Source organism: Peromyscus californicus, unplaced genomic scaffold (assembly GCF_007827085.1).
Source record: "Peromyscus californicus insignis strain IS unplaced genomic scaffold, ASM782708v3 Scaffold_7__1_contigs__length_154581171, whole genome shotgun sequence".
In the NCBI taxonomy this organism is placed as follows: Eukaryota; Metazoa; Chordata; class Mammalia; order Rodentia; family Cricetidae; genus Peromyscus; species Peromyscus californicus.
This window is the reverse complement of record NW_026294595.1, coordinates 50,990,584-51,018,391: the sequence shown is the minus strand read 5'-3', so window position 1 is coordinate 51,018,391 and position 27,808 is coordinate 50,990,584. Positions and strand designations below refer to the sequence as shown.

At 39.9% G+C, this 27,808-nt stretch overlaps 1 protein-coding gene across 6 annotated transcripts in view; it reads left to right on the top strand.

Moving 5' to 3' along the window:
- Chn1 (chimerin 1) overlaps positions 1–27,808 on the top strand; it is a 153,582-nt gene that overhangs the window by 77,167 nt on the left and 48,607 nt on the right. For 4 of the 6 annotated variants that reach the window (XM_052725346.1, XM_052725345.1, XM_052725344.1 and 1 more), the window contains exon 6: positions 5,235–5,523. In XM_052725346.1, coding sequence (XP_052581306.1) covers positions 5,235–5,523 — 289 coding nt within the window. Of the gene's footprint in view, positions 1–5,234; positions 5,524–7,340; positions 7,365–27,808 lie in introns of those variants that run through there. The other 2 variants (XM_052725349.1, XM_052725347.1) reach the window with 1 other exon arrangement.

The following is a 27,808-nucleotide window of genomic DNA, read 5'->3' as shown; positions in this document are numbered from 1 at the left end:
GTGTTAGCGCCTGGTGCTTTAAAGTAGGCAGAACCGACATCCACCCTCTCTGCCTGGCAGCCTGCTTAAGTGTTTGACCTTTTCTTTAGAAGCAGTAGTGTGCCGTTAACTCTCAGGAAGGAGAGAGGATATGGGAGAACTATACAAACCCATGGAATTTACCATCCCAGCTTTGTTTTCTATTTTACTGGGAATTATGTGGTTTCACTTTTTGAAGATTGTTGATATATGTGTTTTTATGTGAAGTTAGGGGAAGTACTTAAATGTAAAAATAGCCTATGGTGAGCCGGGCAGTGGTGGCACACACATTTGATCCCAGCACTCTGGAGATAGAGGTAGGCGGATCCATGTGAGTTTGAGGCCATCCTGGTCTACAGAGTGAGTTCCAGGATAGCCAAGGCTATACACAGAGAAATCCTGTCTTGAAACTCTGCCCCCCCACAAAAAAAAAAAAATAGCCTAGAGTGGCTGGAAGTAGTGGCCCATGCCTTTAATCTCAGCACTCAGGAGACAGAGACAGGTGGATCTCTATGAGTTCATGGCCAGCCTGGTCTACATAGCTACTTCCTGGATAGCCAGAGCTATATAGTAGAAAGATCCCATCTCAAAAATTATATATCTATACCTACATATAGCTATATTGGCCTATGGTGACATTAGTCATATATATATATGTTTATTTATGTTTATTTATAGAATAGCCTACATTATATGTGAATTATAATGCAATATTTCTAGGTATTATATTCCTATAGGATGGGTATATAACTATATATCTAGCTCCTAGGACTGGCCTTCAGTGCCCTGGGGTATATATGTGTGCTGGTGTTCAGCCTTACCAAATAAGTCTCTGTTAAACAGTGTCGCAGACACTGGCACTGTAGCAGCTCTGCATCCTTGCTGTGCTTAGTGATGTCAGACATTACATTGCCAGTTTGAGGGCTTCATTTACAGTTCCTGCTCTATTTTTCAGTGCCTTATTACATTTACCCACACACTGTGGGCCTGTTTTTGCAAATTATGTGCATTTCTGTCTTTCCTTTGTGATTATTTTCTTGGATTATCTCTTTGATTTCTACCTTGACTCTTTACTTTGTGTCTTCTTTGTGGCATCCTGATTTTCTTTTTTTTTGGGGGGGGGGGCTAACTTCTATTTAAGGATGGAAATAAGAGAGATCGTATAGTTTAGCATATAGATACTTTAAGAATAATATTTTTTGCCTGTGAATGATTTGTTTCCTCCAACTTGACCTGATTCTGTCTGTTTATCTTTGTCCTTTGTGAAGGTTTTTCTTAGATACCGGGTGGTTGCTGGCTGATTACCATATTTAAGTGTATTTGGCAGTTAGGCTCAGATGTAGTTCTGAGCGCTCGGGGGAGCCTGACAGTTACAGGATGCTGCTCTGTATTGTAGAGTTAATGAGATTCCCCAGAGAAGTCTTCAGGTCTCTTATCAGGAGAGGAGCTTCCTAAGGACCAGTAAAGTGGTGCTCTCAGTTCCTTGTGTTCAGGATGGCACCTCTACTTTCTGCTCTGCCTGTGCCCCACCAATCTGCCTCTTCCTCTCTAGTGAGCAGAACTTAGGTCTACCAGGGGCAGGGTGAGGAGTGCAGTGGGTGCTTAGCTGAGTCTTGTGTAGGTTGTCACCTAATCCACCTTCTAGAGCTGTCTGGTGCCATCTTTGGAAATTTAGTTAGGCATATGGGAGGAGAATATAGTCATAAATTTACACACTTTAGTAATGTCCCGCATTTTATCATCAAAATTATGTAGCAAGATAGGCAAAAGTCATAGCCTAATGTTTTAAAGGGGGTGTTTAGATCATGAAGTGTCTCATCACTTACTCCTGTTCCCACCTGTCTACCGAAGGCTTGTTTATGACTGTGTGTGCTTCTGAGATGTTTCTAATGTTCCACCATTGAGTTGGATACTTTGGTAAATAATACAAATTGTGTTTATGATGTAAACATTTTCGTGTGTTTGTTGCTAGAAACTCCTTGATGCCTCAGTATTAGTGGACATAGTTGTAGGTATGCTTTATTTCCTATTTGTAAACAGGAGACATCTCTTTGCTTCTAGTCCTTTGAACAGACACTTCAAAATAACTTTGGCCTCAAATCAAAGTTAATTTTTGGTTTTACAATAAGTAACATTTTATACATATTTTCATCATTTTATGTATCTAGACTGAATTTTTTTAGGAATATGATTCACCCACAAGGAAACAAAAGCTGGAAAAAAGTGTTATGTTCATATTTTTAAAGCTAAATGGTAGAGTTACAAATTTTGAAATATATCTGAATGCAACTGGGCACAGTATTACATAGTTCTTTAAAGAGGAAAAGCTAGCTGGAGAGGATAGTTTGTAGGAAATGGTAATTCCATACCACAATCACAGCACAGAGCAGATTGTCCTCAGTCTTTCCTGCTTGTTTACTCCAGCACCACTTTGGAGAACATGAATTTCATCCTCTTCAGCTCTGTCTCGGTAGACCTGGGACTGCTCCAGGCCAGGCATGTTCACTAAGCCTTGGGCAGGCAGAGGCAGATGATTATTTCAGAAAGCAGGAGAAGTGAATTGTCCTGAAGAAATGGAGGGATAGCAGTCACAAATGACTGAGCTGGTAATGGTGCTTCTACCAAGCCTGATGTTCTGAGTTCAGTCTCTAACCCAAATGGTAAAAGGAAAGAACCATTTCCTAGAAATTGTTCTTTGACCTCTGTGTGCTTGGGCATGTATTCGTTCACACACATAAATAGATGTAAAAAAAAGATTTTAAACAGTCTTAACTTGAGGTTTTTGAAATTCAGCATTTCATATCATTCTTTGATCTGTTTCTATGATTATCATTTCCCATTGTGGTTGCTATGTGAACAGGACATCATGAACTTCCTAGTGTTGAAAATGTCTGAGTATTTTCTTGAGTATTTGTTGACTAAAGGAATACCAGCATACCAGCAGAGCACTGTTACAAGGAGAGGTCCCCCTCATCCTCAATCTGATGTCTGCCTCTTTTGCTTTGTTTGTTACAGCCATTCCCCTCCATTCTCCAGGATATTCTGCTTGACCTCTACTTCTGATCCCACAGATCCCACAGATCCCACAGCAGAGCACAAAACAACACAGTAATAGTGCGGTCTCTGGCAGCCCGCACTGTTAGCCTGTTCCCTATGTCGCTCCCTAAGTAAAGAGGGTTGGTTTGGCAGACGAGGAAAACCTGCCATTCCGTTAGTAAATGTCGTTTTTCTAAAGAAAATGCTAATCAAAATTCCAAAATGGACATTTGCTTCCATGTCCTTTGAGACTAAGTTTAATCAAGTACATTATGACCATGTGCTCCCTCAGTAATCTCATAGCTCCCTCAAGGCTGGCAAGCTGATAAGGAGCTGAAATCATGGAGGGGACCTCTTGAAGTTAAAGAGTAAAGCAGAAGTCCAAACCTAGACTTCTTTCTTCCAGCCAAACCATGCCTAACCCGTTTGGGACCAGTTCCACTACCTGCCTTCCCTCACCCTCGGCTCCCTGTACTGCTCAACCTTCAGAAGACACTTGTGTGCCCGGTGACGTACACGACTGCCCAGACTGTCCTTATTCTGATGGCCATAACCACCGTGGAAAGGAGCTTAGACAGCTTTTAATATCTCTCTCTCTCTCTCTCTCTCTCTCTCTCTCTCTCTCTGTGTGTGTGTTTAAATACATATTAGAAAAGGGAAGTCATAGAAGTATGTTAGACTGAAAAACTTTAATTTTTGCATAGACATTTTATCTTTCTAGCTTTTGAGACATATAGAATTATAGAATGAAAATTTGCTTGGGAGAAATGTTTAAGTTTAGAAGGAAGTTTAGTTACATGGCTCATGTACTTGAGTAGAAGTAAAAACTTGATTGTTCTTGAAGGAACAAAAGGTGGGTAGTTAGATGTAGGTCAACACTGACATTAGGTTGGGTTCTGGATTAAGTATTATTAAAGTCTAAATTACAAAAAACCAACAACATTCTAGACCCATTATTTAAAAGTGTCTAATTCCTAGCAAGATGTGGTACTGCTCGCCTTTAATCCCAGCATTCAGGAAGTAGAGACAGGCAGATCTCTGTGAATTCAAGGCCAGCCGGGTCTACATAGTGAGTTCCAGGCCAGCCACACCTATACAGTGAGACCATGTCACAAAATAAAATAAAATAAAATAAAATGTCTGGCTCCTATACATTTGAAATACTGTCTGTGGCAGAATTTTGTTGCATACTGAGTTTGCAGCTTCGTGTGGAGCAAAAAATACTTCAGTTTTAAAATTCATTTCTGGGGTGTGTGTGTGTGTGTGTGTGAGCGCGCGTGCGTTTACAACCAAATGAAGAAGATGCGTTCTGATTTGCTTAGTTTTATTGGTGTTGATTCTGAAACTGGCAGCTCTCCCCACTCTGGCGTTGGCTTCTATTGAGTTGCCTGTACCTCCTGGCAAGGACACTGGTGTCGGTTGTGCCAGCTTGGAGCCAGTTCTGAGGTTTCCTGCAGGAAGCAAAATACTGAATTTACTGTGATGGGAAACCACCCATCTCCAGTTTCTGAAGCATGTCATCCAAACAGACAACAGATTTCTGTAGTCTGATGGTGTGGGACTTCCGTGTACTGTATTTTACAAGTGTTTCTTGCCTGTACCTAACCGGCAGATGAGTTTAAAGGGAAGAACAAGTCCTTGACCTCTGGCCAGAAATGCCCAAGTGTGTTTCTGTGCGTTCTGCTGCTTGGCTCAGTTCTGGAGGCAGCACACGTGTCGTGATTGCTGGCATCCCACTGGATGAGCAGTAAAGAGAACTTCCCTGTTGAAAGACATTGAATACTAGCCTTGAAGCACATTGAATATTTGCATTATTCAACTTGAAGAAATTTTGTATATTATAGTTGACCAATTGCATATTGAATGTGCCTTCTTAGGTTATAAAATTTATTTTCCCTGCTTTATTATAAGAGTAATGAATTGGCTTAAGTAAGTAAAAATGCTTTCTGGGATCACCATGCTAAAAACCCTAGTTATTTCAAGTCTGTTGTTTGGGTTTAGCAGTTGAATTTTGGGTATTCTAAGTGACTAATAGATATTAGTCACAGCTGATCTAAACAGTAATATACAAGCAAAAGCAATGGATTTCAGCTTGGGGGTGTTTTTTATTTGTTTCTTCTTTAGAAAGAATTTACTTGTTCTCTTTTCCTAAAAGCATCTTTCCCATTTCATTGAGGCAGATTTGGAAGTCAAACCAGAAACTTCAGGCTGTACTACGATGGAAAGCACTTTGTTGGGGAGAAACGCTTTGAGTCCATCCACGATCTGGTGACTGATGGCTTGATTACTCTCTATATTGAAACCAAGGCAGCAGAATACATTGCCAAGATGACGATAAACCCAATTTATGAGCATATAGGATACACAACCTTAAACAGAGAGCCAGCATACAAACAGCACATGGCAGTCCTGAAAGAAACACATGATGAGAAAGAGGCTGCAGGCCAGGATGGGGTGTCAGAGAAAAGGGTAAGCTATCATGAACCGCACTGTCTTTGTCGGGGGTCCTTGGCAGAGCGCCTCTGCCTGAAAGTCTCTGCTTCTCACAGCGCTTTCGGAAGGAAGTACGATTTTCTTAGTGTCCGGGTCTGTGGGGATGAGCTTTGCATATCTCTTACTTGTTTGATTAAAATATGCCAGGTATATATTTGCTCCTGAATGTGTCCCTTTAAAAAATTCATCTTCAGCTTTAAAAATATGTTGGAAAATGGCCCAGTAACAAAAAGTTAAGGGGCTTTGGTCAGAAGCATAGCTTGTGACTAAGAAAGACAGCTACCAGCATATAAGGAACTGAGGGGTCACATCAGAACTTTTTGTTTTCTTTAAAGGTAGTTCATAAATAGTTCTGTTTTTAACAATGTTATTTATTTTAATATACATGATTTAATTCTGTCTGTTGATAACTATTACACTGTTATGAGAATCAGCCAGCCTTGAGTGGGAGGATTTATCCCTTAGTATTTAGAAGGATTTACTTTCTTTAATTGTAAAATACAGTTTAAACTTTGAGTTGTCATGTTTTAGTCATGATGTATTTCAGAATAGCATGAAAAGTCTTAGTCCTCTGGTGTTGAGATTGCCTACCCTTGTTGCCATTCTGCCTCACCCTTTATTGCAGAGAGAATGTCCTGTTGTTACACGTTACGTGGGTTGTGTTAAAGGATCATTCTCTGTCTAGGTTGCAGCATGTTACTTCACTTGGTGTCTGCAGGAGTCTCTGGTGGCTAAGGGTGTGCAGAGGGGTGTAGAGCCCAGCTTCTGTGAGCTAGTCACTCTGTGTCTTGCCTTACTTGTAAATTTGTGACAAGAGCCAAGTCGTAGGGTTGTGGGATAGAGTGTGTAAGCACTCCAGCAGTGCTTGGCTGGTAATAACCCTGCAGTGTGGTCTCTGTCTGTGACCTCAGCGTAAAGCAGCATAAGACTAGTTTGCTGTGGATGGGTAGGAGCTGGGAATTTAGTGCTCATTGGCCAGCCCTAATTTTGGTTTCTGACAGATCTTAGCTCAATTGGTGTTCAGTAACTACAGAGAAACCAACCTTTTAAATCATTGGCCCTTGAAATTTTGCTTTAAGTATTGTCTTTCTTATATTTATATTTGCTAAGAGATGCAAATCTTGTTTAGAAGTTGCCAAAGTTTAAAATCATAAATGTATGCTATATTGAATAGTGTTCTTTTCTGTCTCATTCCCATTTTTTTCACTTTTTATTTTCTACCTGTGATATTTCCAGGAACAACTGCACTTTCCATATCTAATAATGGCATTATAGCAGTTTATGTAGATGTGAATTTACATTCTTGAAATAACTTAAGTCTTTGAAAGTTTATCAGCCTAATGGTTATCTTAGCTAATGTATATGTTACTTTTCAATCCTAGGGAGGTGAAATAATGACACTTAATGTATTTTATTTAGCATTAGAATCTTTATTTAACTTGATAGGGCCTATCTTGTCCCCAGTATAAAGTAGAAATGATTATCACAGAGTCAGGAGACTGAAATAAATACCACCTGTAAGACTCCCACTCTTCTGATTGGGTTCTGACAACACTCTGTGTTAAACTCCCAGGACTGTTGTGTTAAGGGGCCAGTAAAACCATAGCAAGTAGTTAGCACTGGGCATTCTCTCTCCAGTAGTACATCATTAAGGACATTACTCTTTGCTTAAACTGCATGCATCTTAAATAGAGTTGGCTTAGAAATCTCACTCAAAAATAGATTTATTTTATTTACAGGTGTCATCCAACAAGACAGGGATGATGACCTGTTCAACAGCTTGAAACACTGATTCCCTGTCACAGTGGATGACATTTGTAAGTAAAAGTAATCGTACTTAATTGATTCAAAAATACCTATTGACACAAAAGTGGTTTAATAAACATTTTAATGGATCCTTGACAGTTAAATTCCCTCTTTGTCCATGACTTCTTACATAAGAGGCAACAGTGTTGGTTTTGCAGAAATTGGAGTGGTGCTATGGGCAGGATGCTAGTGTTGAAATCAAGAGCTGGGTACTGCTTTCCACTGTAGACATGTGTTCATGTGTCCAAATGAGGCAACTGCTTCATTTCTGTGAGGACATCTGTTATCTTTAACACAAGAGTTTTGGACTAGATTATTCAATTATGTGTTCTAGGGACGAGAACACAGGACTGAAAAATGTCCTGGAGACTCTTGAAAGGTGAGGGTTGTCAGTTACCTACCAACTAATCGCATAACTCTGCAGCTGTCACCTGACCTAACTGGACTTGGGCTTCTTCATATGAGATAAGGGGTTTTCTATAAAAGATAACTTACACAGATTTTCAATAAAAATACACAGAAGGATTCAGTGCTCATATAAATTAGAAAAAAAAATCAGACTTTTGAGAGCCGTTTTTTTGTTCTTAGGCCTCCTTCAGTGGTGACCTAATGTGATTGCAGCTCCCCAGTAGTGCTCTAAATTGGGGCTACTTGAGTCGCCTGCTCTTATTAAGAACAGTTTTGGGAAATAATGTTGCACGGAGCTCCCCTTGGTAAAGTTTGGCGTGTTGATTGCTCTTTGTTTCAGAATTAAAGAGTAAGAGTTCCACAGGCGTGTGTGTTGTGGTCCTTAGGAGTCAGTTCTGAACCTGAACTTCTGTGAGCAATCCATTACTTGTGTTTATGGCCATGAGCATGTAAACAGTCTATTGTATGGATTTTGTACACGGTTTGCTGTATGTTTTTACAGACATGAACATGTAAATGTTAAATGTTTGGATTCATAGCCATGAACATCGTTGCCACAGGAAGTGAATCCAAGCCAGCTCTTATCCCTAGAAAACCTGGCAGCCTATTGTAATGGCCAGAGTTTCCCTTCCAAATGATAACTACGATACTTTCTCATTTACTATTCAAATTGTTTCCTAAGCTTGAAAAATTAATTGTAAACAAGAAAATTCAAGCATTGTAATCCATATACTGGTGAAAATGCAGTGTATAAGGAAGCCAGACTCTTTTCTCTACAGTAGCTTGATTTAGCAATCCAGACTGGACAAGGGCCCAGTTTATTAGTAACTTCTATTTCTCTTGGAACTGAATTTGAATAGTTTCTTGTTCCAAGTAATAAATATATGTGTGTGTCTACAGATCCTGGACCAATGGCTGCATTCAGTAGTTTTTATGATAATTTCATACTAATTAAATTACTAATTTAATTTTAAATCTTTTGGAAAACATGCTGTAGAAAGTATTTCTTATAAACATTAATAATATAAACTGACTGACAAACTGTGTAATTTGCATTTCAGAAAGCACACTGTGAGCCAGGACATAATCTAGGCAGACTGTCCTAAGCTTTGGATCAGTTATCTGAACCTCACCCCTCTCACAGGAAGATGCCTCTGATGGCATGGGTGTGAAAATGTTTGCTGCAGCCAAACTTCAGTAAGCTAAAGCATACCCCTCTCACAAGAGTGTTCTCTTTCTACACACACACACACACACACACACACACACTCTCCCATACATTCCCATAAACACACATGCACACAATCTGTATATGCACACATATATGTGTGTGAATATATATTCCTTTTTCTATGGAAGTTTAGAATAAATGCAATGTCTTACATGTTGTCATTAATTTGATTTTTAGGAGTTTCTTTTATATTGAAATTTTAATTTTGAAAGACTTCTTTGGGATTACCAAGCTACATATGAAATATGTATTGATTGTTGAATTGAAATTGAAATATAATTGATACCTTGCCAGGTTATTGTTATTACTAGAATCTTTGGCTATCTCTGTAAACATTCAATTTTTTTGTTCCTTGGAACAACTGGATGAGTCTGGGTGATCTGGTGTGCTGATTGGCCAGATAGCAGCTCTTGTAAATGTTTTTACTTTACTTAAAAAGTATGTACCATTTTATCTATATCTACACAGTCTCAACTTAGAAGTCAACAGACTGACTATATATAAACTTAATCTTAAATAATACAATTAGCAACATGAGAGGGATAGCATGAAGCCATCTTTAAAAATCATGTCTTGATTCCTCTCTCTCTCTGTCTCCCTCTCTCTCCCTCTTTCCCCCCCCCCCCTCTCTTTCTTGACTCCACATTCTTTTGACCCATACCTTGTCATTTTTTCTTTTTCTTTCTCTCCTTCTTTTTGTTTTTTGTTTGTTTGTTTTTCGAGCAGGGTTTCTCTGTGTAGTTTTGGAGCCTGTCCTGGAACTCACTCTGTAGCCCAGGTTGGCCTCCAACTCACAGAGATCCGCCTGGCCCTGCCTCCCGAGTGCTGGGATTAAAGGCCTGCGCCACCACCGCCGCCACCACCGCCGCCGCCGCCGCCGCCGCCACCACCACCACCACCCAGCCCTTTTTCTTATATCTGTTTAATCTACTCCTTTTCTTCATCCTGCATGTGGCTGGAGAGATGGCTCAGTAGTTAAGAGCAGTGGCTGCTCTTCCAGAAGACCTGGGTTTGATTCCCAGTATTCACATGATGGCTCACAACCATCTGTAACTCCAGTCCCTAAGGATCCGGTGCTGTCTTCCGGCTTCCATGCATACTGCATGCACGTGGTGCACAGGCATACCTGTAGACAAACAACCAAGAAACAAAGACAGTGTTTCCATGTGGCCCAGGGTGGCCTTAGCTCCTGGTCCTCCTACTTCACTTCTAAAGTGCAGGGATTGCAGGTGTGTGGCACCATACTGAGTTTTAGCTTCTTCCTCCTGTTCTCTCTTAACCCTACCTTCGTCTACCTCATTCCCCCACAAATTTACGTGTCCAAGTTTCCATTGTAGCTTCTTCAAGGATCAGCTCAGTTTATGAACACCCTTCACAGAACTCTCCAGTGTGCTAGGGTTGCTAATTACCAAGCTGATTTATAAGAAAGCTACAACTTGTGCACAGAACTTCTGATAGTGGTTTATCCTCTGTAAGATACTCTGCTTAAGGTAGCACAGTTGGTTTGTTTTCAAGGAGCATGTCTGGTCAGTGTGTATCAGTTACGGGACCTTGAACAGCCCTTTACCTTGGCCTTCCTAAATCTCAATTCATCCCAATCTCAGGGCAGTTTACAGATGCCATTGCATGGATTAATAGGAGATTGGGGGTTTTTAGATTTATTAATTTTATTTTATGTGTGTTTTGCTCTCATGTATGTCTGTGCACCATATGCATGCCTGATGTCTGTGGAGTTAACAAGAAGGTGTCACATCTCCTGTAACTGGAGTTTTAGACAGTTGTGAGCTGCCATATGGGTACTAGGAATCAAGACTTGGGTCTTTTGCAAGAACAATAAGTACCTTTAGCCACAGAACCATCTTCTGGCCCCTAGTATAAGTTTTAATGAGATTTTGTAATGTGGTCTTCCTTGAAAATGTAAAACACCAGCCACATGGGCATTATTGCTCTCTTGGGTCTACCTGGATACTACATAATCCCCAATTTGTACTAAAATCACAGCTTCAGGTTTCTCTGGGAAATCATCTTTTCTATGCTCTGTCTTTTCAGTTCACAAAAACATCAAAAATCTCTTAGTTGCTTCATCAAGAAAGTAGTTTCTCTCAATAAATAACATGGTGATACTTGTAATTATCTCCAGTGGCGCCTGGGAAATATTTGTTTGAGTCTCATCTTTCCTATCTTATTCCCCACAGAAAGGAATGCTGGGTCTTTATCTAATAACTTTCTAGTAACTATCATTAAAGTGTGTTATCTCCTTTAACATTTGCTGTTTGGTATGAGCTACTCCCCAGCCATCCTTTCTTTGTGTCTAAGATGCAAGCTTTGTGCTACTGGGCCTGTCAGGGAACATTACATTGACTGAACCTCTCCTGTTGAATCCATTTACGACCATTCAAATTCCTTTCTCTGTTGTTTTGTTTTGTTTTCTGGAGACAGGGTTTCTCTGGGTTTAGCTCTGGCTGTCCTGGAACTCGCTCTGTAGACCAGGCTGGCCTCCAACTCTCTGAGATTCACCTGCCTCTGCCTCCAGAGTGTTGGGATTAAAGGCATGAGCTACCACTGCCCTGACACTCTCTGTTTTCTTTAGTCCAACTAAGTCAATGCTCTCCTTCCTCAGCCACTAATAAATATCTTCAGACTTCGGTCTCTAAACAGTCTTCCTGGACCATCCATAAAACAGTTCCTTCCTGTAAACTAGAAGTTACTTTGAATTTAAACAAACTAAAGAAGGCAAGGCTATCAACCCCATTTCTCTTTAAGCTTCCATGAACTAACGCTCATCTTTCAAAATTAACTTCATTTAATTCAGCATTTGTTTTTTTTTTTTCTCCTGTTTGCAGAAAAACAGGCTAGACTCTGGAGGAAGAAAAAAATATACAAAGTTTTGGCTCAAAAAATTTATTCATTATTTCTAGATGTTTAACAGACATTTGGAGAGCAAGATGCAAGCCACCTACCTGTATCATCTATAAAACATGAGTTCAGTACATGTTTAAGTTAAACTAACTTCAGTTTGAGTCTGCTACTACAACAACCAGCAGATCACAGGAACTAAATACAAAATTATGCCATTTCACCCCTATTTCAAGGCCTTAGCCTCTCAGTATTATTTCATTTCTGATTCAGCACCTTGAGTTTTATATAAACTGTTGTTGACTAATCAAAGAGTGAATAAATAAGTATATTCTTTTTAATTTACCCAAATCCAAGGTCCTAATAGAAATCCATCAGGAGACAGAAGGAAAGCATAGTTATTCAGCTAAACTTTATACTGTATGTTTTTCCTGTATGAACTGAGGATCCTTGAAATGTTCCTGCAAGATAGGGAGGGCCAATCACCATTTCAGGTAAAGCATCTGGGCGCTAGAAAACTTGTCCTTTTGTTGTGGAATAATTTGTGTGGATGGTGACTAAATGCATTTCTGTATGGGATGTTTTCCAAGGGGCCAAGACTAAGTCCATACTGTCAGTCACATATTGAGTCCGTGGAGGCCATACTGAGGAATCCTATGCTGTGATGATTGAGGAGAACTTCGGGGAAGCCTGGGAAATTACTTAGGTGATTTTCATCTGTCCTTCTATTTTATGATCTAGAACTGCTTTCTTAGCAAGCAGGATTTAGGGACTCTTGTGACCTTTAATAGTCTTATGGTCACATTCTGGAGATGTTTCTTAAGGTTTGGAGAACTGTGCATATTGGTGGAAAGAAGTGAGCAGCAGCCAAAGGAATAGGAACTGTGTGTGTCAAGGTTTATCTGCCGCCTCTTGCCATGTCATGCTAAAATACATAGGTGTAGTGTTGAGTAGCTCAATCACTTTGTTTTTATGAACATATATTAAGCAGGGCCAGTGAGATGGCTTAGATGGTAACAACGCTTGCTACCATTACTATCAACCTTAGCTCAATCCCAGACCTGTGTGACAGGGGAGAACCAACTCCTGCAGATTGTCCTTTGGCTTCCATATGCGTGCCATGATATGCATACCATGCACATACAAAATTAGTAAGTGTAAAAAGACAATACATAGAATAAGTATGTTTCATCACGATATTTTAATAGATATATGCATTCTTGTTCACCATCATGCCATTCATTGTAAATGTTCAGCTAAATTTATTGTTTTTTCTTTCTAAATAGGATGCTTAAATAATATTGGCTCTTTACTATTTAATCTGAAGTTAAGATTCATAAAATAAGTCCTGGTGTGCATAGTAGCACAGCCTTGTAATTCTAGCTACTGAGGAGGCTGAGACAGGAGGATCACAAATTCAAGGCCAGCCTGGGCAACTTAAAAAAAAAACTCTATCTTAAAAAGCAAAAGAGGGGCTAGGAATCCAGCTCAGTACAGCTGCTCAGCATTCACACGGCCCCAGCACTGAGAGGGAAGGAGGGAAAGAAGGCATTCTTTAGTTCTGGATTATCATCTAGCCATAGTTTTGAAGTGATGACAGTATTTGGTCTGAAGGAACTTTTTAATTCCTTCCTTCCTTCCTTCCTTCCTTCCTTCCTTCCTTCCTTCCTTCCTTCCTCCCTCCCTTCCTTCCTTCCTCCCTTCCTTCCTTCCTCCCTTCCTTTCTTTTTCCTTTTTTAATTTTTTCTTTATTATATTTTTATTATTTAAAACAAATTTTAAATTTAAATATATTTTGATTATATTCTTTCCCTCCCCCAAGTGTAGCCAAAACTTTCCCGGTTCTGCCCAGTCCTGCAGCTGCTGTTATTATAATAATCACTCAGAGGCTATAATATCACTCAGAATAATAATATCAAATTAATTTGATATTAATTACAAACTGTTTGGTCTATGGCTCAGGCTTCTTGCTAGCTAGCTCTGTCATCTTAAATTAACCCATTTCTATTAATCTATGTATTGCCATGTGCCTGTGGTGTTACTGGTCTGCTGGCATGTTGCTCCTTAGGCAGCGAGGTGGAGTCTGCCCCTGATTCTGCCCTTCTTCTCTCTGTATCTCTGCTTGGATTTCCTGCCTGACTCTTATCCTGTCTTACCATATGTCAAAGCAGCTTTATTTATTAACCAATGGGAGCAGCTCATATTCACAGCCTACAGAAAGACATCCCACAGCACCCAAGTCTTTCCAGATCCTTCCCCTTCCCCACTCACCCAACTTTTAAGTTCTTTCTCAAAAAAAAAAAAAAAAAAAATTACCCAAAACCAAGAAAACAACACCCAAAGAGAAAAACAAAAACAAAATACACCAAACTGGAACCAAATAAAAGCACACAAAAGCTGGACATTTCTTTACTCTCTTAATTCCATACTTTTTGAGATTTGTTTTCCACAGAATTCCACCTTATCTCACATAGAAGCCTCAGAGACAGCTTGGATGATCCTGTTTAGTCAGCACCCCAATCCATGCACAGTTCTCTCTGCTAACTCTTGAGAGGTTTGGGTTTGGGTTTTTTAGGTTTAGGATTCTTAACTTCTGAAACTTCAATTCTAAAGGCTAGAACAGGCTAGGGATGTATGTGCAGGTTCAATATCAACTTGTTTCTGTGCCCACCATAGTCTGTCCTTGAATTTGCCACATGGTTTCCTTTGGGCTCAGGAAATGTAGCTCTCTGCTAGTTAGTATACATCTAAAGAGTCTAGTGTACACTCTTCTCCCTAGTATACAGTCTAAAGATTCTAACCGAATGAAAGCAGAGCGTCTATAGGTTAGAAACCGTATTAAGTACCTCCTTCAGACTATTTTCTGTAATCTTCATGACATTCATTTAGGGATGGGTTTTATACTAACAGTATGATAGGTCCGTGCTGAGGTTTCAAGGGATTCTAGGCTAGCCTTGAGAACACAGTCTTCATTGGAGAATGAACTCATAAAAGACAGCCAGACCTTTTGACCAAATCTTTCTTGGTGCCATCATAGCGCTTGAACACTGGACTCTGCAATGTTGAAGTGGGTCGCTGTCTATCCTTTAAGTTATTGAATTACTCAGAAAGGAAGGAGAAGGCAGACGACCAGAGATTGGTCACATGGCCCTTCACCCACCGGCCATGTCACTGCAGAACCACAGCTCTTTTCTCGGCTTTACAGTAATCTCTATCTAATGTCAAAAGACTAAAGACTCCATCGTACACAATAAGAAAAGCTGTTCCTATTCGATTTTGAATTGAATTGTTTATTTTTAATAAAGCAATATCCTTCCTTATATGTAGCTTTATTCTCAACTATCACTTGTGGAAAATGCTACTCTCCTTTCTTGAAGTGTCACAGAAAGACTCAAATTCAGGGAGGGGGAAAATACAAATTCCAAGTGTCATAGGGACAACAAAACTAAATATCTAATAAAGGATTGATATTGAAAGTGATAAATGTACAAAATTGACACTGATTCAACATGAGAATATCAAATAGTAATGTACTTAGAATGAGATGAATAAATTTCTTTTGGATGTTTAATAATTGAACCATGAAATAATGGTTTATCTTTATGAAAACTATTGATAACTAAACATGTATTAACATTAATAATATAAAACACACCACATTTATTATATTTAAGGTAAGTCCTCATGCCTTCACATTTTTTGATGTTTGACTGAAATTAGGTTAGACAACCTCAGATTTCCAACATTTCAGTCTTCAAAGTGCTTGTTAGCATTTCATTATCAGTATTGATACTCAGCTCTTAGAAACTGATAATAGACCAGTTACTATCACCTCCTTAGTAAACAAGATTTCCAAGGCAGTTGGAATGCTTTTCAAATCATTCCCCCGGAGAACATAGAGAACTTACTGGAGAAGTTTGTTACAGTGTACAAGCAGAAGGGAACTGGAACAAGCGGCCCTCTCCATCTTTAACACATCTTGACACTGTATCTCTTCCCATGCTACTTCTTGGCAATAGGGAAGCCTGAAACAATAAGGATTGGCTTTTTATAAGGATGCTATTACTAATGCTAATGCTGGGGAAATGGAATGTAAACACAGGAAAACACAACTTTAAAATACAGTGTTTCCGGTTCTGAAATGCATGGTGGTACAGAGACTTGACTAAAGTGTCAGAGCAGTGTTCTCGTTCTGAGCTTAACATAAAGTCGAAGTGCCTGCAGAAATGTCACAGTAGACTCACAGGGAGCCATCGTCTGTGTCGGGGAATGTGTTTGCCTCTCTGTTTGCACATGTTGTAGTTTGGTTGCACAGTAAAAGCTAAGTCTGTGGTTCTCAAATTTCTTGGACTCAGATCTATATTATATTTTAAAACATTGAAAACTATTAAGGGATTTTGCTTCTATGGCTTCTTTCTGTTGATATTATACTGAGACTTAAAACAGGTTTTAAAAATAATTATTTCAAGGAAATAATAAAATAACCTGGCAACATGATGGCATTATTATTATAATATTTGATTAAACAAAAAGCTTTAGAAAATGGCATTATAAAGTTAGTCATGGTAGTGCATGCCTGCCCAGAGGCTGAGACAGGAGGATTCCACTGAGTTTGAGGCCATCATATGCTACATATTGAATTCTAGCCAGTGTGGGCTACAGAGTAAATCCCTGTCTCAAAACATAGACAAACAAAAAGAATGCTGTTGCTTTACATTTCTGTAAATCTCTCCAGACTGAACTGCTACTAAGGGGAAAAGGGTTCTCAGAAATGATTCTGCATTCAGTTCATGGTGACACATTGTTTTGATTGGAGTAGAAGAGGAAAATCTGACCTAGCTGCACCTGAATAGGGGAATGGTTTAGTAGCTTTTTCATGGAATTGTAGATGTTTTGCTTTGATACAATACCATAATAAATCTGTTTCCAAATGGAATCTGAAATCCCTTCGGTGTCTTCCTTAGTTGTCCTGGGACCTCTTGGTGTGCCTTGAGCTTTGAGTGGATCTGCCCACTGTGCAGGATTCTGTAGCGTGTATGTCGGTCATTTGGAAGTTGCTCCTTGACTCCCAGAGTTACCCGGTTCTTACAAATGTTGACACCTTTTATAGAGTTTCAGAGCGCACCTGTGTTGCTCTCTGTCTCTTCAGAGAGTCTGTTCAGTGGCCGGAATCACTGGGTTGGGGATAGCAGATACAAACGTGCCAGACTTGAGTTGCTGGAAAGGTTGCAGTTTGGTAGTGTCCTGTCTTCCCCAAGTGGAAGGCTCTCTTCACTCTCTTTGTTTATTTTCCAGATTAGAACTTCTTCAACTCTTCTAACGTGACCACATTTCACCCAACATTTTTGAATGGCCCCTCACATATAAGTATATTACTAACCTACAAGTCAAGCATTTCTGATAAGTCATAGGGAAATTAATTTTAAAATGATTCTTTGATATATATAATTTTACTACTTCTTAAAGACTAAAGTGTATGCCTACTAATACGATGAATGTACTTTATTTTTACATAAATCTTGGCTGAATGCTTGATGCAAAAGGATTTAGACCATCTTTAGCATTTCCAGGGATAATTCTATTTTGCTTTTGATCATTAGTGCTGAGAATGCTACCTCCCACAAATCCATAGTCCAGAATGCAGAAATACTTCTGTTTAGGGCCATTTCAGAAATTGTTGGTAATTCTGCCTAATCCCCATGCCAAACTTCATTTAGTGATTTATTTTCATAGAACTCAGCAGCAGCTCAAATGGCAGCTTTTAAAATCAACCATTCTAACACAATATAACCCAAAGACATACTAATTTGGTTCTTAGATGCTGAAGTTTCCATAACTAAACCATTACAGTTCTTTAAGAGCAGAATCTTTGGAATATAAAGGTATGGTAGTTTTTTCTCTGAGCCAGAGGATTTCAGGCAGCATTTCTTGTCATGTGTGGCTGGGCTTCGTGCACAGTGCAAAGTGTACATATTGTGCGTTCAGAACCAAGGCTAAGTGACGTCACACTCAGCAATGCTGCTGAGCATTGACAAACACCAGGTTCCTTGCTCACTGTCTTTATTCATTAGAAACAGTGTCTTTGGTATGATGCAATGCATTAAACCCTGTGCTCAGTATCTTAAAGAACTGGCTCTTACAAAAATGAGAACACTGCTAAGATACCCCTCTTACCACAAATTTTCTCTCCTACATGTTTTCAGTTTATTGTTTTGTAGCCATTTTGGTTCTCAAATGAGAATTTGAAAGTTCTCTACTAGATGAGGGGGCTTTTCTGGTGAGATTAGTTCTGATATTATCAGTGTAATTTTAGATATGATGTAAAATATATCAGCATTTGTAACATTCAGCTGATAACACAGTTTGGTATTTTGACAGTGAAAAATGTAATAAATGCATCCATTTAAATTCCCTAGCTGGCTCTATCCTAATTTCAGTGTCTTTCTTGCTTTTGAAAATGATCAAATAATCTCATCCCAGAATGAGTTGTAGGCTTGAGTTTATAGAAGAAAAAATGGTCAAACCTGGAACTCTGCTTGCTAAGGATAAGCAGTGCTCATGCTCTTTTTCCTTCTAATCTTGTCTTAAGATTCATTCTCACAGTTCCTACTCATGAAGGAATTTTCCTAGAACTTTGTTAGTCTTTAATTTTATTCCAAAAATAAATGTTTGGTCCTGTAAACAGTCTTTAGAAATGAGACCTGCAGTTCAGGATTGCCACACATTCTTCTTATTTCAGGTGGCTCATGCTCCCTCAGTGCTACAAATATTTTCGATTCAGTGTCTCCTTTGCTCAGCAGTGTTGCTAAGATACTTCTGTCATCACACACATTTTCTTTCCACCATGTTTCCAGTTCATTATTTTGCAGCCATCTTGACCGTCAAATGAGGAAATAGTATTTTTAAAGCCTTTCTTTCTTGTACCCCTGGGCAGCCATCGGGTTTCTCTAATAGCTGTAAAACAAAAGGACATTGTTGTGCAGCCTTTTCTTTATGTTCAGTGTGTTCCAGCAGTACACAGAGAGGAGGCTGGAGTAACCGTTCTCGGCCCCGTGTGTTCGTGCTTCCTTTCCTGAGCACTGCGTTACTGTGATGAGAGCAGTCCTGGTGGTGCTCCCACTCTCAGCATCCTCCCGTCTTCTCTCGGAGCTTGGAGCGCATGCTGTGTCCTGGGACTGAAAACACAGGTTTCCCTGCATGCTGTACATGCTACGTATTTCTACTCAGTCTCCCAATATCTCTGCTCGGAGAGGTGCTCTTCATCATTCCTGTTTTAGGAAAAAGAAACAGACTTACCTACAGTCCCTACTCATCTAAGATCTGTTATTTCATCCCTTTCCTAAGATCTTAGATCATTGTTAAGTTGATCTGAGATTCATTTATGCATTATCTGACTCAAGAGCCAAATTATAAATAACACTAAGCTTTACTTACTTTAAAAAAATAGTTTAACTCGTTATGGGAAAGTGGTTAGGATGACTAAGCTGCAGCCTCCTGTCTACATTATTTCTGCTAAAAGACTGTATGAGGTGATCACACACTATACGGTTGTTTGCTCTTTGAGAGTGTTTAAAGGCACACCCGTCATGGAAGGAGACAGATCTAGACAGAGGGATGGAAGGAAGTGAGCTGTCCAGAAGCTCCCAGAGAGGATGGAGCAGCTTGGAAGGGGAGTGTAAACAGACAAATTCAGGCTTTCTTAGAAAATGGGATTGGGGGACTAATAGGGTGAAAATACCTATTATCTACTAATATATACTCCAAATATAACTAATTCATGAAACATATATTTATCTCTTTAGTATCTGGCCCTTGTGAAGATAGCATGTGGCCCTATACTCTGTTATTCACCAATTTTACTGGTGAAACCACAGCATATCATACTCAGTGAAATACTTGTTGATTGAATTTAATTCATGAGTGCTTATTATTGCAGTTGTATGTGTTAGACATTTCAGTATCCTTATTTAATGAATTTGTGGGGTATATAAAATATTTCTCAGGCTATCTGATCTCTATTCAATGTCATATTATTTTTTAAAAATAAATTCATCTTAATTTGTGTAATTTCTATATTGGTCAATATAGAATCTCTGTTTAGGCTTTGTCCATACAATTGGAATGGCTTGCTGTCCTCTACATTATAATGTCTATTTGGTGAGGTAATTGAAAGTTTATACATTTTTTTTTTGAGACAGGGTTGCTCTGTGTAGTTTTGGCACCTGTCCTGGAACTCAGTTTGTAGACCAGGTTGGCCTGGAACTCACAGAGATCCGCCTGCCTCTGCCTACTGAGTGCTGGGATTAAAGGTGTGCACCACCACCGCCCGGCTAAGTTTACACATTTTAAAGGTAGCTTCTTAGTTGATTAGCTGACTACTTTTTTTAATTGATCATATTAGAGAACAGTCTTGTTTTCATTCAAGAAACAGGGGAAAAAAAAGGTGTAAAAACAAAAAAGATGTTCAGCTTAGTAATACTTCTCCCTAAAACTCTGACACATGACAAAGGACCGCCTGTGACTAAGTACAGTCAACATGTCACAATGCCTGCCTTAGGCAAAATCATGGTTTTTGTTTTTTGTTTTTCCAAAGGCTTTTAAAGTGCCAGGAGTTAATTGTCAAGATTATCTGCTTTAATTTGAACTAGAATGTCCCCTAAAGCCCCATGTTTTGAAAACCTGGTCCACAGCCATGACAGTAATGGGAAGTAGGGAGCCTTTAGGAGAGGGGCTAACAGAAGTTAGGCCTGTAGGTCTGTGGTCTCGATGGGGATGTTAGGACATCCGCTAGCTTCCTGGCTGGCATGAGGTAGACTGACTCACTGTGCTGTCAGAAGCTCAGAGCAGTAGGACCAAGTAACTGAGCCGGTGCCTCAAAAGCGGGGAGCCAAAGTAACCCTTTCTTCCTTGTGAATTGGTTCTTGGACGCCTTGTTGCAGTAGCAGAAAGCTGGCTAGCACACTGACCGTTTTACTCTGAATGCTGTAAACCAGTTGTCAAGCTTAGAACTCAGTCGGGATGGCTATGTTCAGCTGTGACTGTTTCTGCTGATGGTTCTCTGTCACACTGAGCCTCACTTACAGTTCAGTGTCAATCATGTCCCTGTATCTCAGTGAAGTGTAGCAGAGAGGAGAAAGGCAGGGTATGACATCATGAGGCCTGGATTTCCATCGCGACTGCTTTGATTTTCTGCTTCTAAGCAAATGCCTTAATATCGACGGATTTTCCATCTGAAAAAAAAAAAAAGTATGTGAGAACAGAATGAAATAACCTGTGTGACAAAAATTCTTGTGGAATCTCTAGTTCTGTGAAAGAGCCCTGCTGTGGGGCAGCATAAAAGCTGAGCCTGGATATTGTTTTGAGAGAATAGGTTGTCAGAAGAATACAGTAACCACAATTCTTATGAAGGAGGACTAGGATGGGATTACTGCCCTGCAGGTTACTTCTGGATATGGAACATGATTATAGAGTAAGACTTGGGGCAGAAAGATTTTTCAAGGACTCCCCCATGCACTCAGGCCTGTTCTATTGGCATTCATAAACCCAAAGGTAAATACCACCTGTCTTCCTAGAGCAGCAGTTTTATGGAGTGGTGATTGAAAACACCTTTGCATTAAACATGCTTGGATACATTCTGGGTTGTTGAGGACGGTCCCCTGCACCTTCTGCATGCTCATCCCTGTTCACCAGCCTTTGCTGGGAAGGGCGTCTTTGGGGAAGACAGTAAGGCACTGCCCCCGCCCCCGCCCCCCCGCCAGATGACCTTCATAGCATTTGACCAGTTTAGCTTCAGATCTCCAGTTGCTCAGACTGTCTCCCTATAATGTCCTTTGTAGAGAAGGACATCAGTGGGTAGGTGCTTTTAGATAACAACAAAATACCATAAAAGAAGTTACATCAGACTTTAATCTTTTCTTCTGCCTCATGAGGGCCTGTCATTTCAAGCTGACTTTCTGTATATATTTTTTTAAATTTTTTTGATGAATTATTTATTTTTATTTTATGTGCATTGGTGTTTTTCCTGAAGCATGTCTGTGTGAGGGTGCCAGATCCCCTGGACTGGAGTTACAGACAGTTGTGAGCTGTCATGTGGGTGCTGAGAATTGAACCCAGGTCCTCTGGAAGAGCAACCAGTGCACTCAGCTGCAGAGCCATCTCTCAGTTCCTTCTTTTCTTAATATACCATTCATATGCAGGCCTTGATTTCCATGAGACACCACACATGCAAGTAAAAAAAATCTAATGACTGTCTCTGGCATGAAGAAAAGCATCAAAGTTAAGGGTTGCTAAAGTATTCTCTGATTTCATTAGGATCCTTTGAACTGGAAGAATTTCATAAGATAAAATATTGTGGATGTGATATAAGAGGTTTATTTCAGGAAGTTCCCAAAAGGAAGCTAGTTTTATTTCTTTTTTGGGGGGTAGTTTATTTCATCTTAAAGTTTGTAGTCCATCCAGGGAAGTCAGGTCAGGATCATGGCAGGAACCTGGAGGCAATAGCTGATGCATAGGCCATGGTGGAGTTCTGTTTACTGGCTTGCCTAGCCCACTTTATACCATCCAGGACGGCTGCTTAGGGATGACACCACCCACAGTGGTCTGGATCTTCCCACATCTAGTTTTCTTTCTTAAACATCTTGCTGTAAAGCATGCAGCGTAGTAGTCACAGCGCAGAGGAGTTTACATCGAGTGATCATGTCTGAATTGTGTTCCTAAGGACCCTTCTTTGTGTATCAGTGTTTAAAGAAGTGAAACTTGGGCCTTCAGACCTCTCTGACCATTGCCATATAAAATACTTTACACTAGCATCACTGCTGTCACATACCATCTCCTCTAACATGCTCCTTGACTGACCAAACATTTAAACATGAGACACGATGTACCTTATCTGTTTATTAGATATTATGTGAGGTTCTGATCAATATTAGGTTACTGCTAGAGGAGCTGTGTAATGAAGACCGAGTTAGAAGGTATAATCTGACTCTTTCAGTGACTGAAACATTAGCAACCCAGCAAAATGGAAGCTTCCTGTGAAACATAAATATTTGTTAATCTGAACATGACTAAAGGAATTTAAGACTCCTAAACTAGAAGTCTCTAATGTCTGACTTAAAGTCCACTTGGAAATTTTGATTCTACATGGAATCTGATAGACACCACAACCCACATGTAACAGTTGTAAATGCCTAGTGATATAATGTGCTTAAGAGAAATGATTTAGGATTTGTACTAACCTTTCAATAATTCAAGTTAAAAACAGATACTGTGAGAGCTGGGTGGTGGTGGCACACGCCTTTAATCCCAGCATTCAGGAGGCAGAGGCAGGCAGAGCTCCACAAAGTGAGTTCCAGGATAGCCAGGGCTGATAAATATCTCAGGAAACCAAAGGGGGAAAAATAGATACTGTGAGAGCCAAGGTAGTCAAGAAAAAAAAAAGAGAATCTGAAGTCCTGGAGACGTGAGCTCAAGCCCTATTTTCACATCTTAAAGCAGTATGGCCTTCAGCAAGATTCTTCATCTCTGAACTTCTTTCTTCATCTGTAAATGGCAGTTGACACATCTGTCTTATTTGCTTGCTTTGATATCTAAATGACATCATGCATGTAAAACATTTAACCACTACATGTTGTTGGTAAGTACCTCGGGATATCTTCGACTCTTGTCTCTCATGGAGAAAAATTAGACTGCAGGTTATAATTCAGGGGATGAAGGTAAGACTCATCTGAATATTGGACTGAGGTTTGTGTGAATCTACCAACCTTTGTTATAACTTTCCTCGGTGTTTACATTCTGTAGAAATTGCAAGATTTCACTATACTTGAACCAGAAACTTTAATTCCTGATCACTCAAAAATTAATCCAGTTTCACTACTCCCCCAAGCGACAGGGCATGCCAGCTAGAATACTGACATGAGGTGCTCTGGGGATAGAATTCTAATTTAACATGTGTGTCGGACCCATGATGTACATAGCCAGAATATTACAGAGAAGCGCTCCTTGTGTTGCATGAGGTTCCTTAGGAAAAGGTATTTCTAGAGAACACCCTTGCCACAGGTAAGTCCTGACATTCAGTAGTTGGAGATTTATTCCTTTGGCTTAAGCTTTAGTCCTACTTAAAGAACAGACACTTAGGAAAAAAGAAGCATAATCAGTCATTTGTATTTGGTATATGTGCTGGTTGTTTTTTTTGTCAACTTGATAAGCTGGAGTCATCTGGGAAACAAGAACCTCAGTTGAGAAAATGCTCCCATTTCATTGGCCCATAGGCAAGTCTCTGGGGGCATTTTCTTGATTAAGATTGATATGGGAGTGTCCAGACCATTGTGGGCAGGCCACTCCTGAGCAGGTGGCCCTGGGTTGTATAAAAAAGCATACTGAGCAAGCCATAGAGAACAAGCCAATAAGCAGTACTCCTTCATGGTCTCTGCTTCCATTCCTGCCTCTAAGTTCCTGCTCTACTTGATTTCCTGTCTCGGTTTCTTTCAGTGATGCACTGTGATCAGGAAGGGATGTGTAAACCAAACAAGGCCTCTCCTCCCCAAGTTGCTTTTGGTTGTGGTCTTTGTCACAACAACAGAAAGTAGACCAGGACAATGTGAATAATATGTTAAGACTTTTTTTTCCCTGTAAGCAGGCCTTGATGAGATTGCTCAATCTGAGCATAAGGATTTTCACAACTTAAAATGGCCACAATAGGGTTAGATTAAAATTAGAGAATGCTCTTGCTTACAGCAGTGTTTCTCAACCTTCCTAACATTCTGACCCTTTAATACAGTTCCTCACGTTGTGGTAATTATTTTGTTACTACTTCATAACTGTATTTTTGCTACTGTTATGATCATAATGTAAATATCTGATATTTAGGATATCTGATATGTGACCCCTGTGAGGACCATGACCTACAGATTGAGGGCTCCTGGCTTACAGTGTGTCCTGAAGTTTACATAGTATAAGACAACGGCCGTGGATTTTTAATTCATGCCATAGTCACATAGAATACTAGCTCTAATCTCGGCAATAAGGGCCTTTGAGTACAAGGAAAGAAGGGGAAACTTCCCACTTACTGGTTACTTATTGGCTCAAAATAATGGCAAATTCTTCTCACATATTATCTCATTTAATTCTTGACAGTGTTGTATTGTTGCATACTTTCAATCAATTCACAGGTCTGGAAACAAAGACTTGACCCAGGACATTCCCCAGCCAATTAGTGATGGAGTTGAAGTGAGCATCTGTGCGTGGCTCTGTGCTGCGCTTCTGGTTCTAGTCCACTTGGTGAGAGTGGGAAGCCAGCCCAGCACAGGTCCAGTGTCCATAGAGGACACATAACGGGGGCAGGGTTTCTGGGAGCCTTTGATTTACGGCAGTGAATGCAGCATTCCTGTCTCCTGCCCTCCTCACTCCTTCCCATTGCTCCAGTTCTCTCCTCTGTACGCAGGATGGCACAGGGAGAAAATGCAGGCTGAGAAGCTGCCCCTTTTCCATCCTTTAGGAGAGTGATTGTGCTGCTTTAGATAAACCCCCAGAGATACTAGTTGGTGTCAGGGATGGGCAGAGTCGGATCTGAAGTTAGGCCAGAAACTCCTGCTCTAAGTGAACGCTAACCACTGCTGGTGCTTCCACCAAGAAAGATCTTACAGACCACGTGTACCACAAGTTTGCTCCCTTCTGTTTCATGTTACGGAGTGAGACTATCAAAGCATGTGTCCCCAACACCCCAAGCTTTATCACCTGCTCATATTGAAGGTCACAGAAGGAGTTTGGAGATTAAAGACGTGGGTTCAGATCTCAGACCGTCTACTTCCTGCTGTATAACTGAAGGAGTCACTAGTTTCTTCTCCTGATGATAGGATTGCCATTGTTGCGTACTTCTCAGAGTTGGTGTGACAGCCATGGAAAGCAGTAAGCAGTATTGCAAAGAGTATTTACTGCTGACTACATCCTGTCTCCTTTCCTTCCCTTTTTTCAGACCCTTGCAACCTTGTTTCTTCAGTTGGCATCCCTCTCATTATAATATGCCTTGGAAGGATATGATTAGAGCTAGACACTGGGCATTGGGTAAGGGCCATAACACAAAAGGAAAGTCTAGTCTCCAGGCATGCTGTATGGTATAGACCAGGGTTTCTTAAGCTTTTTCTGCTTGCAACTTCTTTCCACCTAAGAAATTTATACAGAATCTTGGGTATATAGACATATAAAGTAAGTATATAAATGTTTGATTTATTATATATTTATTATATATCAAACATTTATATACTTATATGTTAATATATTGCTTTTAAAATTTAGTATAAGTATATATACTTACTGTTATATCACTGATAATAAATCATCTAAAAATAAAAATAATTCTTTCATATGTGTAATTTACCATTTCTTAACAAGAAAGGCAAATTTACATGCTAATGAGATGGCTGTAATTCTTATCTAACTCAGTACAGTCCAAAGACACTGATTTGATACCTCCTGAAGAATGACTGTAGGAAGTCATTTGTTTAATTAAACCTTTATGTTTCTATAAGAACAGAAAACTTTGCCATACAGTAAAAATACTGTGATTCCCAACATACAGTGTTTTACATAGCAGTCTTTGGCATTGCAAGGTATGGCCACTTGCGTGGTAAAAAGTTCACATGTGCAGTGAGACCCAAGCCTGTGGTAAAGTCATGCTGTGCAATGTAGGGAGACTCTACCAGAAACACCTCAGATTTAGAATATGCATAAAGTATTTTATGGTATAGTATTTGTGGTATAGATGTCCCATTTGTGGCTAAGCACTTAATCTCTGCAAGTTGACCAGTTGTAAGTCCTGCATTGACCATTGTCCACTGCACAAAGAAACATCTCTGATGAGGTCTGAGAGCTGCACTGATTAACAGGGAAGAGAAATAAATTTAGAGAGAGGTTTGATACTATGGCCACTTAGCAGAATAACAGTAGTAGGCTCACCCCTGGGGCCTGTGAGCTCCCAAACCATAGGTTCTTGGCCAGATTTACAGTACCAGGCACATACTTTCTCTTCTGGAATGGGCCTTAAATTCAACCAGAAGCACTTGGATTACCCCATAACATGCTACTGCTGAGATCACAGGCCTATCTTGCCAGGCTGGTTGTTATAGTTCACAGGGTGAATGTAATATCTTATCATTAATAAACAAGCAAAGGACTTCTAGGTTTACAGATAAATAAGGCACACCTAATCAGTTTAAGTTTTCCAAGGCTTCCTGGAGGAAGGAGTATTTGGGTTGAGCCTTGAGGTTAACATCTCCTACTCCATGGTCTGCAAGTTGAGCTTGAGGAAACATCAGTTACTTTTCCTTTTCTTCACTGTTCTCATTACTCTTATTTCTTGTCTGTTACCAACCTTTGAAATTGAAATTAAATAATCTGATGAACCACCATGAGCAGAAAAATAACTCCGCTTAGATTGCATAGTTCCTCTTGTTTTCTCAAAAACGTGTGGATATACCATACTGTTTAGTAGCTCAGCTCTACTTCCTCCTAGCTGTCTATGCAGCTTTGGGGATTCGGTTTCTGTGGGTGTCAGTTCTCTGGAATACAAAATGAAGATAATGTATGTATGTCTTACAAAGTTTATCTGTGCATTCATGAGATTATATATGTAATCAGCAGAATACCTGGCACATAAGTACTCACTGACAAATTATAGCCATAATTAACAGTGCATTAACTATTACTTAACAAGGTAGCAGTGGCCAGATACATGTGAGCATAATGATAGACATTTGTCTAGAACATCAGAGCATTGATAGTGGTTCAGAGTTTCAGAGTTTGAACTTCGCTTACTTGAAGCTGGTCCCCAAAATTAATGCAGAAGTAGCGCAGTTGTTCTCATATGCAGGCATAATACTGGGCAAGCCTTTGGCAGTTACTTGATACAGTTCTCTCTCTCTGTGTGTGTGTGTGTGTGTGTGTGTGTGTGTGTGTGTGTGTGTGTGT